The 16,534-nt window shown below is 35.2% G+C and overlaps 2 protein-coding genes across 10 annotated transcripts in view; both read right to left on the bottom strand.

Annotated features, from left to right (window-relative positions):
• kirrel1b (kirre like nephrin family adhesion molecule 1b) overlaps positions 1-1,598 on the bottom strand; it is a 59,951-nt gene extending 58,353 nt beyond the window's left edge. For all 5 annotated transcript variants that reach the window (XM_048163056.1, XM_048163058.1, XM_048163060.1 and 2 more), the window contains exon 1: positions 1,324-1,598. In XM_048163056.1, coding sequence (XP_048019013.1) covers positions 1,324-1,381 — 58 coding nt within the window. In that variant the 5' untranslated portion in view covers positions 1,382-1,598. The remainder of the gene's footprint in view (positions 1-1,323) is intronic.
• A 3,093-nt stretch (positions 1,599-4,691) lies between these two features.
• The window catches only part of cadm3 (cell adhesion molecule 3), a 78,330-nt gene continuing 66,487 nt past the window's right edge, over positions 4,692-16,534 (bottom strand). For all 5 annotated transcript variants that reach the window (XM_048163254.1, XM_048163253.1, XM_048163256.1 and 2 more), the window contains 2 exons: positions 14,184-14,309; positions 4,692-7,889 (listed from right to left, as the gene is read on the bottom strand). In XM_048163254.1, the coding sequence (XP_048019211.1) occupies positions 7,771-7,889; positions 14,184-14,309 (245 nt within the window). In that variant the 3' untranslated portion in view covers positions 4,692-7,770. The remainder of the gene's footprint in view (positions 7,890-14,183; positions 14,310-16,534) is intronic.

Here is a 16,534-nt window from a genome sequence, read left to right as displayed (position 1 = left end):
CGTGAACTAACAATGAAAAATACTTCTGAAGCATTTATTAAACATTATTTCTGGTAATATTATTTAATGGACCTCAGCTAACCTGAACTAACAATGAAAATTTGTCTTTTTATTACCCTTAACAAAGATGTAACAAATGTATTGCTCATTGATAGTTAACTAACATGAACTAATGGGACCTTACTGTAAAGTGTTACCTAATAATTTCATATAATTTAATTTTAGGCTATTATTACTTTTTAGTGTTATTGAAGGGAATTCTGGGAATGCCCCTTTCTCCATAAACTATAAAGCTATTCATACTTTTTACTAATAACATATATTATAAATAGCATTTCAACAATATTTTACTGTAGAAGCACACTTAAATACTAATACCTTAAATAAATTATAATGTATTTCATAATAATTTTTAGTTCTAATAACGTTTTTTTACTGTTAAAATTACATGCATACATTAGGCCTATATCTAACATGTAACGCTTACATATTTAGATTTGTTTTCACTATATATAAAGTAACTTAGTTACACACACACACACACACACACACACACACACACACATATATATATATATATATATATATATATATATATATATATATATATATATATATATATATATATATATAAAAGTTATATATATAGCCTATAAACAAAAACTGCAGCAACACGGGTTTTTTTCCCATTCATTCTTGGCGGCAAAGCGAAGCCCACCTTTCATTCACATTGACTTTACTTCACAGTCACTGCTACACTTTACACTACAGTCACGTTCGTCCGCGGACTTCATCTATAGCCACTGAAATTCACGCACACGCCGTGGTTTCTTCCCAGTCAAATACCGCCGTCACCGGTGATGTGTCCCACGGTTTTCTACAGCACAGTCACGCGCACGCGAGCAAGATGAGAGGCACGAGACCCTGAACTACATAGCGCGAGACGCACGGCAGCGGATCGGGGGTATACGAATATAATCCTGCAAGCTGCCATTAATAACAGTCATAAAAAAGAAAATATACTAAGTATATAAAATATTAGATTTCTCTAAAAAACCCACAATTTTTCTAATTCAAAATGATATGCTAATCATTTTACACACATAAGGTCATCAGTTGGGTGATACTGTTTAAAATCCGCTATTTAAAAACCATGACACGAGACCATACAACAAAGCGCTATTTAACCTATAGCGTTACCATAGTAACAAAGTTAAAACACCTTCAGCTGTCCGCGAGCGTGTGACAGAGCAAGGGAGATAGACACATTGAATTGAATTGCACAGAGTCATTGGTTCCTTGTGAAGGCATCTCCTGTCTTACCTCTGTGAACACTGATGGCCAAAGTTAAAATCCAGAGGCAAGTCATGCTGAAGCCCATCTGCGCCTCTGTCACTCAGAAAACACACCATCAATTCATCTTCTTCACAGTGGACTCTGAAATCCCGCGAACCGGTGCTGACAATGTCACTCGCGCGCGGACGGTCTGCGTTCATTCAGCGCGTGTTTCTTTTTCTCCTCAGCAGAAGCGGGCGAGATGTGTGGATGAGCGCGCTGGAAAATCTCTTTCTCTCAGTTTTTGATTGTTGAGGAGAGACGCAGCGCTCTGAGATCACCGGAGGACTCGCTCGGTACTGCTCTCTGTCTCTCTCTCTCTCTCTCTCTCTCTCTCTCTCTCTCACACACACACACACAGACGCGTTTGTCGTCCTTACACGCTGCTCAATGTCACAGCTCGGCAGATCATATAAAACCATGCGGACAAAAAATGTCATATTTTTCACCTTTTAAAATCTGCCAGTTGTTCAATCAGACGACTATGATTATTCAGTTAGGAGCAGTTAGAGTCAGGATGAGACTGGAACAATCCCTGTTATCCTATATATATATACAGTATAGACCGGGGTTAGTTGTCACAAGGGTAAGTTGTCACAAGCCAAAGGGCTACAGTCGTCCATTTGCTAAAGAACTTGTTTGCTCTAGCGTATGATTTCAAACACACGGTTCACAACATTCATAAATTCTGATATTTTTGTGAACTCTTCTCCAAATAAAATGACAAATGCCATACTATTTTTTAAAAGCAATTGGGTAAACAATGGAAAAATAAAACAAAAGCCACCATATTATGAAAGTAGATTTTACTAAAACGGTGGATTGCGCTCTCAACACAAATATATTTTTCAGAGTCGCAGCTAGGTTGGGGCAAGTTGTCACATGTGTTTTAGCCTATGTGTTATGGCCACACCTAGCCTGTTATTTTTAATCACATTTGCTACTTTTGATGTTTTGTGAATTGTTTTTAATAATTGTTCTACTGTTAGTTTTCATTTAAACACAGACAGTGTGTGTGTATTATTTGTATTTAAAGAGTTAGTTCACCCAAAAATGAAAATTATGTAATTTATTACTCACCCTCATGTCGTTCCAGACCTGTAAGACCTTCGTTAATCTTCAGAACGCAAATTAAGATATTTTTGTTGAAATCCGATGACTCCGTGAGGCCAGCATAGGGAGCAATGACACTTCCTCTCTCAAGATCCATAAAGGTACTAAAAACATATTTAAATCGGTTCATACGAGTACAGTGGTTCAATAGTAATATTATAAAGCGACGAGAATATTTTTGGTGCGCCAAAAAAAAAAAAAAGACTTATTTAGTGATGGCCGATTTCAAAACACTGCTTCATGAAGCTTCGAAGCGTTATGAATCAGTATGTCGAATCAGCGGTTTGGAGCGCCAAAGTCACGTGATTTTAGCAGTTTGGCGGTTTGACACGCGATCTGAATCATGATTCGATACACTGATTCATTGTGCTCTGATGCTTCCTGAAGCAGTGTTTTGAAATCGGCCATCACTATATAAGTCGTTATTTTGTTTGGCGCACCAAAAATATTCTTGTCGCTTTATAATATTGAACCACTGTACTCACATGAACTGATTTAAATATGTTTTTAGTACATTAATGGATCTTGAGAGAGGAAATGTCATTGCTCCCTATGGAGGCCTCACAGAGTCATCGGATTTCAACAAAAATATCTTAATTTGTGTTCTGAAGATTAATGAAGGTCTTACGGGTGTGGAACGACATGAGAGTGAGTAAATGACATTATTTTCATTTTTGGGTGAACTAACCCTTTAAAGTGTGTAAATTTTAGCAGTGAGGTTGCGAATTGCAATATAGAGAAGCTACGGTGGCCAACACAGGACAAATATGTCATCATCTGAGACAGCAGAGAATAGCCAGCTAATCAAACATGCTCTGTAGAGCAGTTTGTCCGTTACTCTAGAAACATGTTGGCGCAAAATGGCAACTTAACATGTAAGAAATGGCTCATTCTAAAGTAATAAAAACATAACGGTTCATTTTGTAAGGTCTTTATACAACACTGAAAACATAGTTATGTATAGGGTACAAGGGGGCCAAAGGCGCCTTTGATTTTATTTTCCTCTAAACCACTAGATGGCACAAAAACTTGCCGCAGCACTTTCCTAAACGTACAAAATGTACGTGCAAATTTGTCTGATCCTTGATGCGATTGCAGGCAGCAACGCAAAGTTGATTCTGAGGTAGTTTGATCTAATATTTGATGTTTTTTAAAATGTTGTTGATTTAAGTAGGAAATCCATTAAATTAATATTTGTATTTTCAATTATCAGTTTTGTTCAAGGTCATTCAAGCAACAGTTTTTCAATAATGGAAGAATATGTAAATGTATGGTATTTGGGGTAAAAAGCGCCCCTGCTGTTGGGGCAAAAGGCACAATAATTAACATGATAATGAATAGCTGGTTAACTTTTCCATTTCTTGACATGGCATGGTTAGATTCACATAGCAAATATGATATATCAATTTGGGTATCCATCTTAGAGATAATACCCATATTTATAATGAAACAATCATATTATAAAATATATTAATCATATCATAATAAAATCTCATTTATTGTTACTACTGTAAATCTATATTAAATAGGCTATTATGGGATCTCCTCCAGTGCTTTCAGAATCTTTACTTTTTAAAATAGTTTTGTTTCTGTATTTCTGTATTTTTGAAATCTATTTTTTTTTATTTTATATATAATGTTAATGACAGTATATTTACTGAACAAAAATGAATTCTTTTATTTTTCAAAATAAACAGAAAATAGTACAAACTTTGCTAAAGTTATTCTTTTGAACAAGTATTAACTTAGTCATTATTAAAAATATATTGTTTTAGTTAAAGTATTTGTATAAATACTGTGCGCCTTTACCCCATGCTGGGGGGCCTTTTACCCCACACCTTCACCACCTCATACATTTATAAGATTTTTAAACAAAATTAACCACTTTATGATATTTTTTTTTTTCACACAAAATATGTTGCTCCATCAATGTCCAATACAAACATATATATTTTTCCTGCAATCATATACTTTGAGAGTAGTGAAAATGTTCAAGTTTTTTTAGAGCCAAGACTTTTAAATATATACCAATTATATGCTGATACAAAAATTGACTTTAAAAAATAATATAAGGTACAATAAGTTACAAATTGTTCCTTTAAAGATACTGCCCCAATGACAAACTGCTGTACCCGTAAAAGTACAGCTGCACATTTTCACTTTTCATGTAAATAATATTAAATAATAACAATAAAATCATTTTTGAGCGTACATTTCAATAATAATAATAATAACCACTGAAATGATAGGTTAACCCAAATGTATATTTATTTTGAAGTTAACAAGGGATCTCTTTTTGTAACAAAAAGCAAATACTGTCTAAACAGACCATCAAAACAAACGGAACCCACAATGATGATGATCTCAGAGTCCCATTCAGATGACATCATCGGCCATAATACAAATCAACATACATGACAGAATAGCTCCACATGATATGAATATTTATTCAAAAGGAAGACTTATCATTCAAAACAAAAAAATAATAATCTAACAGAGTGTACTGTAATAATACTTATAGTGTTTCCTGCATCTGTTTGGTGGGCCAGTGTGAAAATCTTCCACGCACATAAACACAGACACGCGCAATAAACGTGTGCTGCTGTCTGTGCTCACTTGAGTGTATAGACTGTTCAAGGCAACACTAATCACATGAAATCATAAAAAAAATGGCATACTCTCAAACAAAACAAAAGTCATGGAAACTACATGTTCATCTACACCTTCAAGTCTAAGACATTTAGTCGTCATAAAAATGATTTAAAAAAATGGAACATAAAATTACAAACAACAATATGCACATCTACAGCAGAATAAAAGTAAACAACATAATTTAAAATAAGCACTGAGCTGACTGATAACTAACGAAGTTCTACTGCTTGTACAGGACAGAGAGAAAGAGAGAGAGAGAGATGATGTGTGGGGGAACGAAATGCATTACCGCCATCTTGCGGCGGTCGATTGTAACTGCTTATCTCAGAAACTCATTGTCTGCAGTCATTAATGAGGTATGTGAGGGAATTAGAAAGCGGAGGACGGGTTTTGGTTGTAATTGGTCAGTTGCCACTTCATTGTGACCTACATATGCGTTAAATGAATGACCCTGTCATCCCACGTTAACAAAAACATGCCTAAACTTCAGAATTTCCACCTATGTGGCAGATTTAATGCAAGATTCCCTGTTTGCTGGAGCCAAATTTCATTGTATTATTGAAACGTGCATTTTCTATAAAGCTCCATTAAAACGATCTGTAATGTGGGAAGTGCTATACAAATAAGGGTGAATTGAAAATTTAACAGAAGTATGTTTTATTCTGAATTGTGATGTTTTTTTTTTTTCCTCTGGTTTTTCTACGCCTGCCTCTTGGTCCCAGTTTCTCAAGTTAAGAGAGAAAATCGTGTTCTCAACCTAAATATTACTTTATTTTCGACCATTTGCCATGAAATGTTGGGAAGAGTCCAGGGGAATGGAATTGAAAAATGCTCAATTCTCGAGTCACAGCTCCGACCTTCTCCTCTATGTAAATAGCTATTGAAAAGTAAGGCCTAACTGACACAGAAATGACAACTGGCCTTTTTCTGTAATCAAAACTGTTACCAGATCAGCACCGATTGGGGAAAAATTTGTTGGATACACAGTGAAGCAGAACTCATTTACAAATTTAAGCACAATACATTTAAAAGTAAAGTGTGTAATTTCTGCACCGCTGAACCGAATCAGACTGCATGCCATTGGTTGAGCCAAAGTTATATGTCGGCGTTCGGGATGCTCAAACAAACAGAGCAAAGTTTTGATAGCGTCACAGGAAATCAACCTATGGGTGGCTTACTTGCAGTCTACTCACATTCAGATTGGATAGGATAGAGGATTTAACATGCTAAAAATTACACACATCACCTTTAATTAGCCAGTTTTTAATTAAACAATTAATACTTTTTTTTTTATTATTAAACAGAATTGCCTCAGTTTTTTTTGCATGATGCAACTGACTAAACCCCCAAACTCCCTTCAAAAGGGATAAAGGAATAATACTGGAAATAATCTAGCTCTATGACTGTAAAAAGAGGGGAAGACAAAGGCCAGAACAGATGGAGAAAAAAAAAAGTTGTGGATCGGAAGAGAGCGGGAGTGTGATCATTCAGAGAGAAAGAGAGAAAGAAAGAGAGCAGTAGTTTTTGTTACCCTGCTTTTTCTGAAGAACAGAGGAGATTCATTCCTGAAGGTGGCGTGAGTGAGCTAATCACTGGGCCTGATACAATGACACATCAGTGCATAATCAATGTAATGCATTTAGGACCTCATAATAAAAATAATAATAATAATCTTCCCAGGTTGATGAAATGACACTAGACTGTTGCACCAACAGTAAACACCAGAAATCAAACTTGAAGAGAACATAATTCATACAAATATTACTGAAGTTTTCATAACACCATGTTTTTTTTTCTATAGTCCAGATTTTTTTTTTTTATCAACTCTGCATTTCCACGCATGTAAGAAAACCAGGCAGGCTCAGAGAGTATATACTGCAATATCAGACGGTGAGGTTAGAGAGAGAGATAAAGAGAGAGAGATGGAGGATATATTTACAGCACACTGAGTAAAAATGATGCTATATAATCATATATATATGTATTTATAAATTTATATCAGGGGTCCCACACAATGATTGCAGGGGCTGCTGTTTTTGCCTGGTTATTCTGCCTATGTGTGTGTGTGTGTGCGCATGATGTAGCATAACATTAGGGTTATGAATATGAGTGTGTCTGTTAGTGATATTGCAGGGTTGCATGGTTTGATTCAATTTCGTCTTCAGTTTAAGACCTTTTCGTTTGATGTGTTTTTGCATGCGTGCCAGTTATGAGTCTGTGTCTTTCAATGGTTTTGGGAGCAGACCGTGTGTCCTGAAAGTTCATGCATGCACATGTCACTGTGCAACATATCTGGACCGTTTGAAAGGAATCATGGGAGACGAGGGAAGTGTGGTCACTGTCGTATTGCCTTTGTGTATCTCTTTTTATTGTTTATGTCACATTATTTGTGTTTGCTCATGTGTCATATTGTGATAATGAAGAAAGAGTGTGTGTGTGTGTGTGTGTATGTGTGTGAAAATGAGCCCACGCGCCAGTGCATAACTCTCACTTCCCTGTCCTGTGTGTCGAAGCTTATTTGAGGTCCTTCAGTTCCAACAGGTCAACACTTTTTGTTTTGTTTTGTTTTTTTCCCTCACATATTTCCTCTCTCTTCTGTCATCGCTGTTTTCCCCATCAGGCTGAGTGAACTGAAGCGTGTGAAGGAAGAGGGTACGGAGGGATGGATCTCTAGATGAAGTACTCTTTCTTGTCATCCACCCCAGAGTGGCCCCCCTCAGCGTTAATGATGGCCGTGTCTGCATCAGGAGCGTCGTCAGAACCTTTCGCCTCATGAGTCAGGTACGTACCTGAGAGATAGAGAGAGAGAGAGAGAGAAACTGTTTTCTTTGTTTTTGCTATTTGTACATCATCATTAAATATATACCTTCAATAATTTGTTGAATTCTTATTTTATTTAATTTTTAAATATTACATTATTTCATTATATAATATTATATATTATAATTTTTGTCAGTTTTTGTTGTGTATATTGATGATTTTAAAGGGTTATTTCACGCAAAAAGTTAAATTCTGTCATTAATTACTCACCCTCATGTCGTTCCACACCTGTAAGACCTTCGTTCATCTTCAGAACACAAATTAATATATTATTGCTAAAATCCGTTGGCTCAGTGAGGCCTGCATTGCCAGCAAGACAATTAACACTTTCAGATGCCCAGAAAGCTACTAAAGACATATTTAAAACAGTTCATCTGGGCATCTGAAAGTGTTAATTGCCTTGCTGGCAATTGCAGGCCTCACTGAGTCATCGGATTTCATCAAAAATATCTTAATTTGTGTTCCGAAGAACACAAATTAAGAAGGTCTTACAGGTGTGGAACGGCATGAGGGTGAGTGATTAATTACAGAATTTTCATTTTTGGGTGAACTAACCCTTTAATTAGTTGAATATGTATATACGCTACTGTTGAAAGGTTTGTGGCTTAGTAAGAATTCTTTTTTAAATGTTACAAAAAATTCTATTTCGATAAATTCTGTTCTTTTGAACTTTCTATTCATCAAAGAGCCTTGTATCACAGTTTCCACACAAATATTAAGCCGCAAACAACAATCAACATTGATAATAATAAGATAATCAGCAATAAAATGATTTCTGAGGATCATGTGACATTGAAGACTGGAGTGATAATGCTGAAAAGTCAGTTTTGCCATCAAAAGATTAAATTACATTTAATAATATATTTAAAAAAAAACAGATATTTTGAATTGTAATAATATTTCATAATATTATAGTTTTTATTGTATTTTTGTAGTCTTGGGGAGCATAAGAGACTTCTTTCAAAAACAAAAAAAATCATACCGACCGAACATTTACAAAACAGTAAAAACAGAACAGTAAAAAAAATTGAATATAACAATGAAACAAGGGAGTATTTCCCAGTTAAATAAAGATAGCTTTTAACTAAAAATTAAATTAAATAAAAACATTTTTTAAAATGAAAAATATATATATATATATATATATATATATATATATATATATATATATATATTTTTTTTTTTTTTTTTTTTTACTTATTTTATTATATATTATTTTATTAAAAAATATTTTAGTAAACAGTAAGAAAGGAAGAAATTTTGAAAATTGAGATTGACACGTAGCATTTACACGTCAAGATCTAATATTTTGATGTTACAATAGTGGCCAAAAGTGATGTGTGGCCTAAGAAAAAATGACATCTACATGTTTTATTTGATCGAATATTACTAAGAATTTGTTTAAGATTTTGTAAGCATATTGCATAGTTGTGCTTGGAGTCAATTGTTTTATTTGTGATAATGCAATGAAAATTGCCAAATTGTGCGGATATAATTTTTGGTCAGGCTGTCATATAAAGAAATTATGAACACATGCACAAACAAGAGAGAACCAACAAAATATTAATAACTGATTATGTTGTAGTCAATGTATGCTTTTCCTGTGAGATTTTATTTTTTCTATGCATGTTTTGTACATAGAAAATAAAACCTGTAGCTGTATAGGTAGTTTGCCTTTTTTGACAAATAATTTTGTCAGATAAATACCTAAACCAAGTTTAATGTTTTGTTCTTACCTAATATTTTAATATTTTTAAATATATTTATAATATACTTAAAAATATTTAAAATATTTTGATTGTTTATCAAACTTGTAGGGTCATTAAAACAAATATTTCCTCTGGACATAACTTTTGGTCACTACTGTACATACCTGATTTTTTTTTCTTTCATCTATCTCATCTGTTTACATCCACTTAATGTATAACCGAAATTGTTTACATTAATACCTCACCAAAGTGTACATATGATCTTTCAATGCACAGTTGCATTTAATCCTTGTTCAGCATTTTTTTCCTGGCTCTGAAAGCAGGCTGTTTTTCCCAGATGTATAGTTTCTGACAGCTTTTCTCGAGATGTACGTTGTTAAGTCATGGATAGATACAGAGGAAAAGCTGCAGCTCGGCTGTGATGATCGGTTTACAGTGTCCCTCTGTGCACACACACTCGCACAGTCTGTCAGTCTTTGTCACTTGCTTCTTGCACTCTGCAAAATAGCTTTTTTTAAGACATAAGATGGGACAGAATTGTTCTTGCTCTTTTGAAATAAAAGAAACCAATGTAGGCTGCTATGCAGACATCAAACTTGCAGAACTTTTTCCCCAGTCCAACTAAACTATAACAATGGTGAGTCACAGTTTTGATGTCAGAGCTACCAGAACTAGAGTTAAGCTGCGTTCACACTACACTACACGCAGCGACAAAGTGACACAATCTCATTCATTTCAATAGAGAGAGATTTCCAGTGAAACAAGCGACAGAATGTAGGCATGTGCAACACCTTGACAAAGTTGATATATGTTTAACTTTATGCAAATAAAGAGCTACTTTTGTTAGAGCGACAACCAATAGGAGTGAGGTCAGTGGAGCTCACATAATCCGTCACTACATCCTGTAGTGGAGAGTGTCGACGGCAAGATCGAGAAATTACTTTAGCGGTCAGCGATCTCTGTGTACATACGGTGGTAAATTGCGGTGCTGACTCCAAGCTTGAATGGTCTTGTGAACCCAGATTTTTTGTCTTTTCCCTCTAAAATGTTTGTTTTTAGTGGCAAGAAAACTGATTCGTTGTCTACAACATGGAATAACATCCGTGAATGTCATTCATAAACATTACTAGCCGACCAGTAGTGGGAATGCCCACTAGCGACCTCACTGCCAGCCACTGGCGACATGCAGCAAGAAAGTGTGAATGCAGCATTAGGGTGTAATGTAAAAGTAATGTCACAATCAATTACATTTTAGTATTTTTTTTTTTTTCTATTAAAATTAATGCATTCAACTTTGTTGTTACAATGAAAATCAGCACCTGTCTTTTTTGTTGGCTGGGAACAAGATTAAACATAAATGGTGAAATTTTGTCAACAATGTAACATTTTAACATGCAATACTTTTATTCCTGTGAATGTAATTCCCGTGTTAATACATTTATGCCACATGTAAAAGTAAGAGATGTACTCACACAATTTTCAATGCAAAAGTACCTACAACAATGTGTTACTTTCCATAAAAAGTAATGATGCAACATAAAGAGTTACAATTTATTAGTTGTAACAGAATAATGTCAATGTTACTTTAAAAGTAACATTCCTCAACACTATATCAGCACATTAACATACTGCCACCTACACAGCTAGACATAGTAAAGGTCATTAAAATAAAGGTCAAATACAATTCTAAAGGTCAGAGAGAGAAAAAATGGTTATGTATTTGCTGCAAGAAACCTAAAACTTCAAGTAACTTTTTTTTAAATGTATTGTTAAGATTGTCAACATTTAAATAAGGTTAATACATCATCAATCCTACGTCCAAAATGTGTTTTTGTCTACCCTGATTCATTATGGTAAGACTATTATAAGTGTTTATATTTTAGACCTGACAGGATCGTTTTCGCAGGAAATTGCGTACATACTGTACATTACTTGCTCTTGTGTGCCTCGTCATATACGAAAATAGAGAAAAGTTGCTCCGGCTACTTTGATGCATGTCTGGTGTGGGAGTGGCATAGGTTAGTTCTCACAACAAGCGAGAAAGGTTGACATGTACAGTAGCACGCTAAATCTCAAACCTCTGGGGAATCACCCGTTTTAAAAAAACGCAGAAAAGAATGTGACAGAGCTTGTAATAAAACAAGAATCAACATTGGCTTGGCTTTTTGGAGATGGCGAATACTGAGGGATATGAAATATAAAAGCGACGCAGAGATGGTGTTTACTCAGATGAGTAAGGTATTTTATTGAACAGATGAACTGCCACATGTAGCTCTCTAAGAGTTCATAGTAAAGCATTATCTGTTGTGAAGGGTCATATTCATCCGCAAGGTCACGCAGAGCCAAAACACAACCAAAACATGTTCTTCAGCAAAATGCATGCAGTACTCTTTTAACCGTTTGAGGGCCAAAAGTTACATAGTGTAGCTTCAAGGAAAAAAATATAAGTATCACAATTTCTTGTGCTCAGTGTAAATGAGTACACCCCCTTTGAAAAGTTTTAATTTTAAACGATATCTCAATGAACACAAAAACAATTTCCAAAATGTTGACAAGACTAAGTTTAATATAACATCTGTTTAACTTATAACATGAAAGTAAGGTTAATAATATAACTTAGATTACACATTTTTCAGTTAATTAGGGTGATGCAAAAATGAGTACACCCCACAACAAAAACTACTACATCTAGTACTTTGTATGGCCTCCATGATTTTTAATTGACAGCAACAAGTTTTCTAGGCATGGAATGAACAAGTTGGCGACATTTTGCAACATCTATCTTTTTCCATTCTTCAAGAATGACCTTTTTTAGAGACTGGATGCTGGATGGAGAGTGATGTTCAACTTGTCTCTTCAGAATTCCCCACAGGTGTTCAATTGGGTTCAGATCAGGAGCCACTGAATCACTTTCACCCTGTTCTTCTTCAGAAATCCAACAGTGGTCTATGATGTGTGTTTAGGATCATTGTCATGTTGGAAAAGTGCACGACGACCAAGGGCACGGAGTGATGGTAGCATCTTCTCTTTCAGTATAGAGCAGTACATCTGTGAATTCATGATGCCATCAATGAAATGCAGCTCCCGACACCAGCAGCACTCATGCAGCCCCACATAAGGACACTGCCACCACCATGTTTCACTGTAGGTACCATGTATTTTTTGTATTCCTTTGCGACGCCATACCGTTTTGAAGCCATCAGTTCCAAAAACATTTATCTTGGTCTCATCACTCCAGAGTATAGAGTCCCAGTAGTCTTCATCTTTGTCAGCATGGGCCCTGGCAAACTCTAGGCAGGCTTTTTTGTGCCTGGGCTTTAGGAAATGCTTCTTTCATGGACGGCACCCATGCATGCCATTCCTCTGCAGAATATGCCATATTGTGTCACCGGAAATATTCACCCCAGTTTGGCTTTCTACTTATTTAGATAACTGGAGTGAACTTGCATGCCGATTTTCTTCAACCCTTCTCATCAGAAGATGCTCCTGTCGAGTTGTTAACTTCTGTGGACGACCTGGACGTCTCTGTGAGATGTTTGCAGTTCCATCTTTTTAAAATTTTTGTACCACTTTTGCTACAGTATTCTGACTGATAAGTAAAGCTTTGCTGATCTTCTTGTAGCCTTCACCTTTCTGGTGTAAAGAAATTAGTTTCTTTCTCAGGTCTTGTGACATTTCTCTTCCATGTGGTGCCATTGCTGACAGCATGAAATGGGAAGGGGTTTTAACACACTTTTACAGTCAACTGTCTGCTGGACACCTGTGTAATGAATAATTAGACTCACCTGTGGTTGAATTCTTGTTAAATTAGAGACTTTCAGTGGGGTGTACTCATTTTTGCATCACCTTAATTTGAGTAAAACTGAAAATTTTGTTTTCTAATTTATATTATTAACCTTACTTTCATGTTATAAGTTAAACAGATGTTATTTAAACTTAGTCTTGTCAACATTTTGGAAATTGTTTTGTGTTCATTGAGATATTGTTTAAAATGCAAAAATTGTAAAAAATACTTTTCAAAGGGGGTGAACTTATTTACGCTGAGCACAGTATTTTAATTACTGTTAGATATTGATATTGAATATATATTAATATTGAGCAATTGATATGCATTTATTATACCAAGGACATGCAACCAAGCATGTGCCCATACTTTGTTCTCTTATTCTGTGTTCATGCACTCAGATGCTGTTTATTCATTTTCATAAAAAAAAAAAAAAAAATCTAGGAGCACCGTTTCAGTGAGACACATGGTTCATTTACAAGTATAATATCCCAGTCAACAATGAGATCTTGGGTGAAGTGTCTAGATGCTTAAATTCAAGACAAAATCATTATTTTTCTTTTTTTAAAAAAGCTGCTGATATGGCAGGATGCTGCCAGGCCCTCTGTCAAGAACTTGACCACAGTCCCTGAAGGTTATAATCCCTTCAGACACTCCAGGTGTGTGTGTGTGTGCACGATCTCTTTGTGTCTGATTAGATCTGTGCATGTGTGTGAAAGAGAGCAAGGGATTTCTTTGTCTGATTGGGGTGGTGTGTGAGTGTGCAGTACCTTTGTGTCTGATGAGGTATCTGCCGAGGACGATGAGGAGACAAAGCATGATGAAGACAATGACAGCAACCACTCCACCAATCACAGCATGGTCTACTCCTGAAGAGGTGGACATCGCTGTGGGGTCTGAGAAACGAACAGAGACAGGTAGATAGTCAATGCCGTGCAGAGAGGACAATCAGAATGACAACAGATGTCTTAACAATACAGACCAGGCGAAATCACAGAAGAATTTGTGAGAGACTCAAAAGACTGAAAAACATACAATACTCATTTGTCCCTACCTCGTCTTTACAAACACAGCAGAGGTCATGCATGTACGGTAGCGTTGGGATCTTCACAATTTGATTTTGATTCAGGAAGCCACAATGCTTACACAACGGTCCTCTAAGCAATGGCATAAAGCTGCACATATTTTGAAATATAACAAAAGACCCAGTGATTCACTTTGTCCTTTTTTTGGATGGAAATGTGGAATAGGAATTTTAAAAGTTATGTTCTTAGAATACTTCAATTTAAATGCAACAAAACGACTTGAATTACTGGTGGAAATTTGTGCTAAAACTATTCAGGTTGATGCAAATTTTCATCTGGTTTTGAGAAAAGTTTGCATACTTGAAAGAAAGGTGAAGCCTGATTATTCACAACAACCCTAGTGACAAAAATACAACTCCTCTGATAATACTACACATGAAATTATATTACTATAAATTTTTTTCCAACTGCAGATTCTCTGGAGAAAGAGTCACAGTGCTTCTGTGATTCTTTTGATCAGCTCTAATGCACAATAACGCTTATCTTAAGTAACAATTTCAAGCGATTTCTCCTCTTTAATAGAGTCCTTGACATTTTCAAGCAGTCTGAACTAAAATTTCTCGCACGAGCTGACATTCATTGACAGATTTCCCCCATTCAAATACACAGAAATGAAGCACAAGTCCAATTTCCTGTTATTTCACATTAGACACTACCTTTCAAAAGTTTGGTGAGCATAAAAGACTTTAAAGAAGTCTCACCAAGATTGCATTTATTTGATCAAAAATATAGCATTACAATTTAAAATAACTGCTTTCTATTTTAATATATTTTAAAATGTAAAATCTATTCCTGTGATGGCACTTTCAGCTTCAGAAATCATTCTGATCAGCTGATTTGCTGCTCAATTAATTATAATCAATGTTGAAATAAGTGCGCTGTTTCACATTTTTGTGGAAACCGTGATTTTCAGGATTCATTCATGAATAAAAAGTTCAAAAGAACAGAATTTATTTGAAATGGAAATCTTAATGATAACATTATAAATGTCTTTGATGTTACTTTTGATCAATTTAATGCGCCCTTGCTGAATAATATTAATTTCTTTAAAAAAAAAAAAATTCTGACCCCAAACTTTAAAATGGTAATGTATGAAAAAAATGTGCAATATAATGTGTAGAGAATTTGTAATGGGCTGGCAAGTTACTACAGTGTCATTTTCCATCTACCGTGAAGCCCCAAGAGCCACTGACCTCTCTGTTTGAAAGGAAACACATGAATAATCAAAAGCAAGATTTCAGCAAAGAGTCTATCATAAGCTTCAGTGACTTTGCCTGGACTCAGAGAGCGTGAACGACATCCATCACTCCACCCACTGCACGATCTCTGTCTCCATCTCAAACAATACTCCATCAAAACAAGACAAGTTAACAGTCACCCTGACGCTTGCACGCTTTAGGAGAAGAAGAAAAAAAACGAGGGCGATAGATGAGAGCAGAGAGGATGAAGGAGGACGAACTGAGTGAGTGCTGAGTGACACAACAAGATGCCCTGAGAGCGACAGAGAGAGAAAAAAAGAAACAGATGAGGGAGAGAGAAAGAGATAATAGGAAAAAAACACTGAAAGAGTACAGGAAAGGAGAAAAGACTTAAATGGACTTAAACAGGAGTGCTTAATATTATGAATTAATGATGCACTGATATATGAAAATACCATTAAGATAATTATTGGCGAATAATACATTAAAAATAACACATTAAAAACTAAAATCAGTCATTTTTAATGCTACAAGTGAATTTAGGCATCACAGCGATTATAATGTTCCATATAAAAATGGATTTTCATTTGTAGATTTGGTCAAGATTACATTTAATAGTAATATTAAATTATTAGTGTTTTTACAGATGAACTTTAAGTGAGCGTTAGATGATGACAAAGGTAATCTAAATGTAAAAATACAGGACATAGATGCACTGTGATAAAATCATTACAATTTGCATGTCCAAACACACTGACAAACATCACAAGTCATATCTTTTAAGTTTTTTCAGGTCTTTATAGCTATTTAAAGGCATTTTCATACTAGCTTTTAGTG

This window comes from Megalobrama amblycephala, linkage group LG17 (assembly GCF_018812025.1).
Source record: "Megalobrama amblycephala isolate DHTTF-2021 linkage group LG17, ASM1881202v1, whole genome shotgun sequence".
In the NCBI taxonomy this organism is placed as follows: Eukaryota; Metazoa; Chordata; class Actinopteri; order Cypriniformes; family Xenocyprididae; genus Megalobrama; species Megalobrama amblycephala.
Note: the sequence above shows the minus strand (reverse complement) of the source record. Positions and strands in the feature narration are given on the sequence as shown.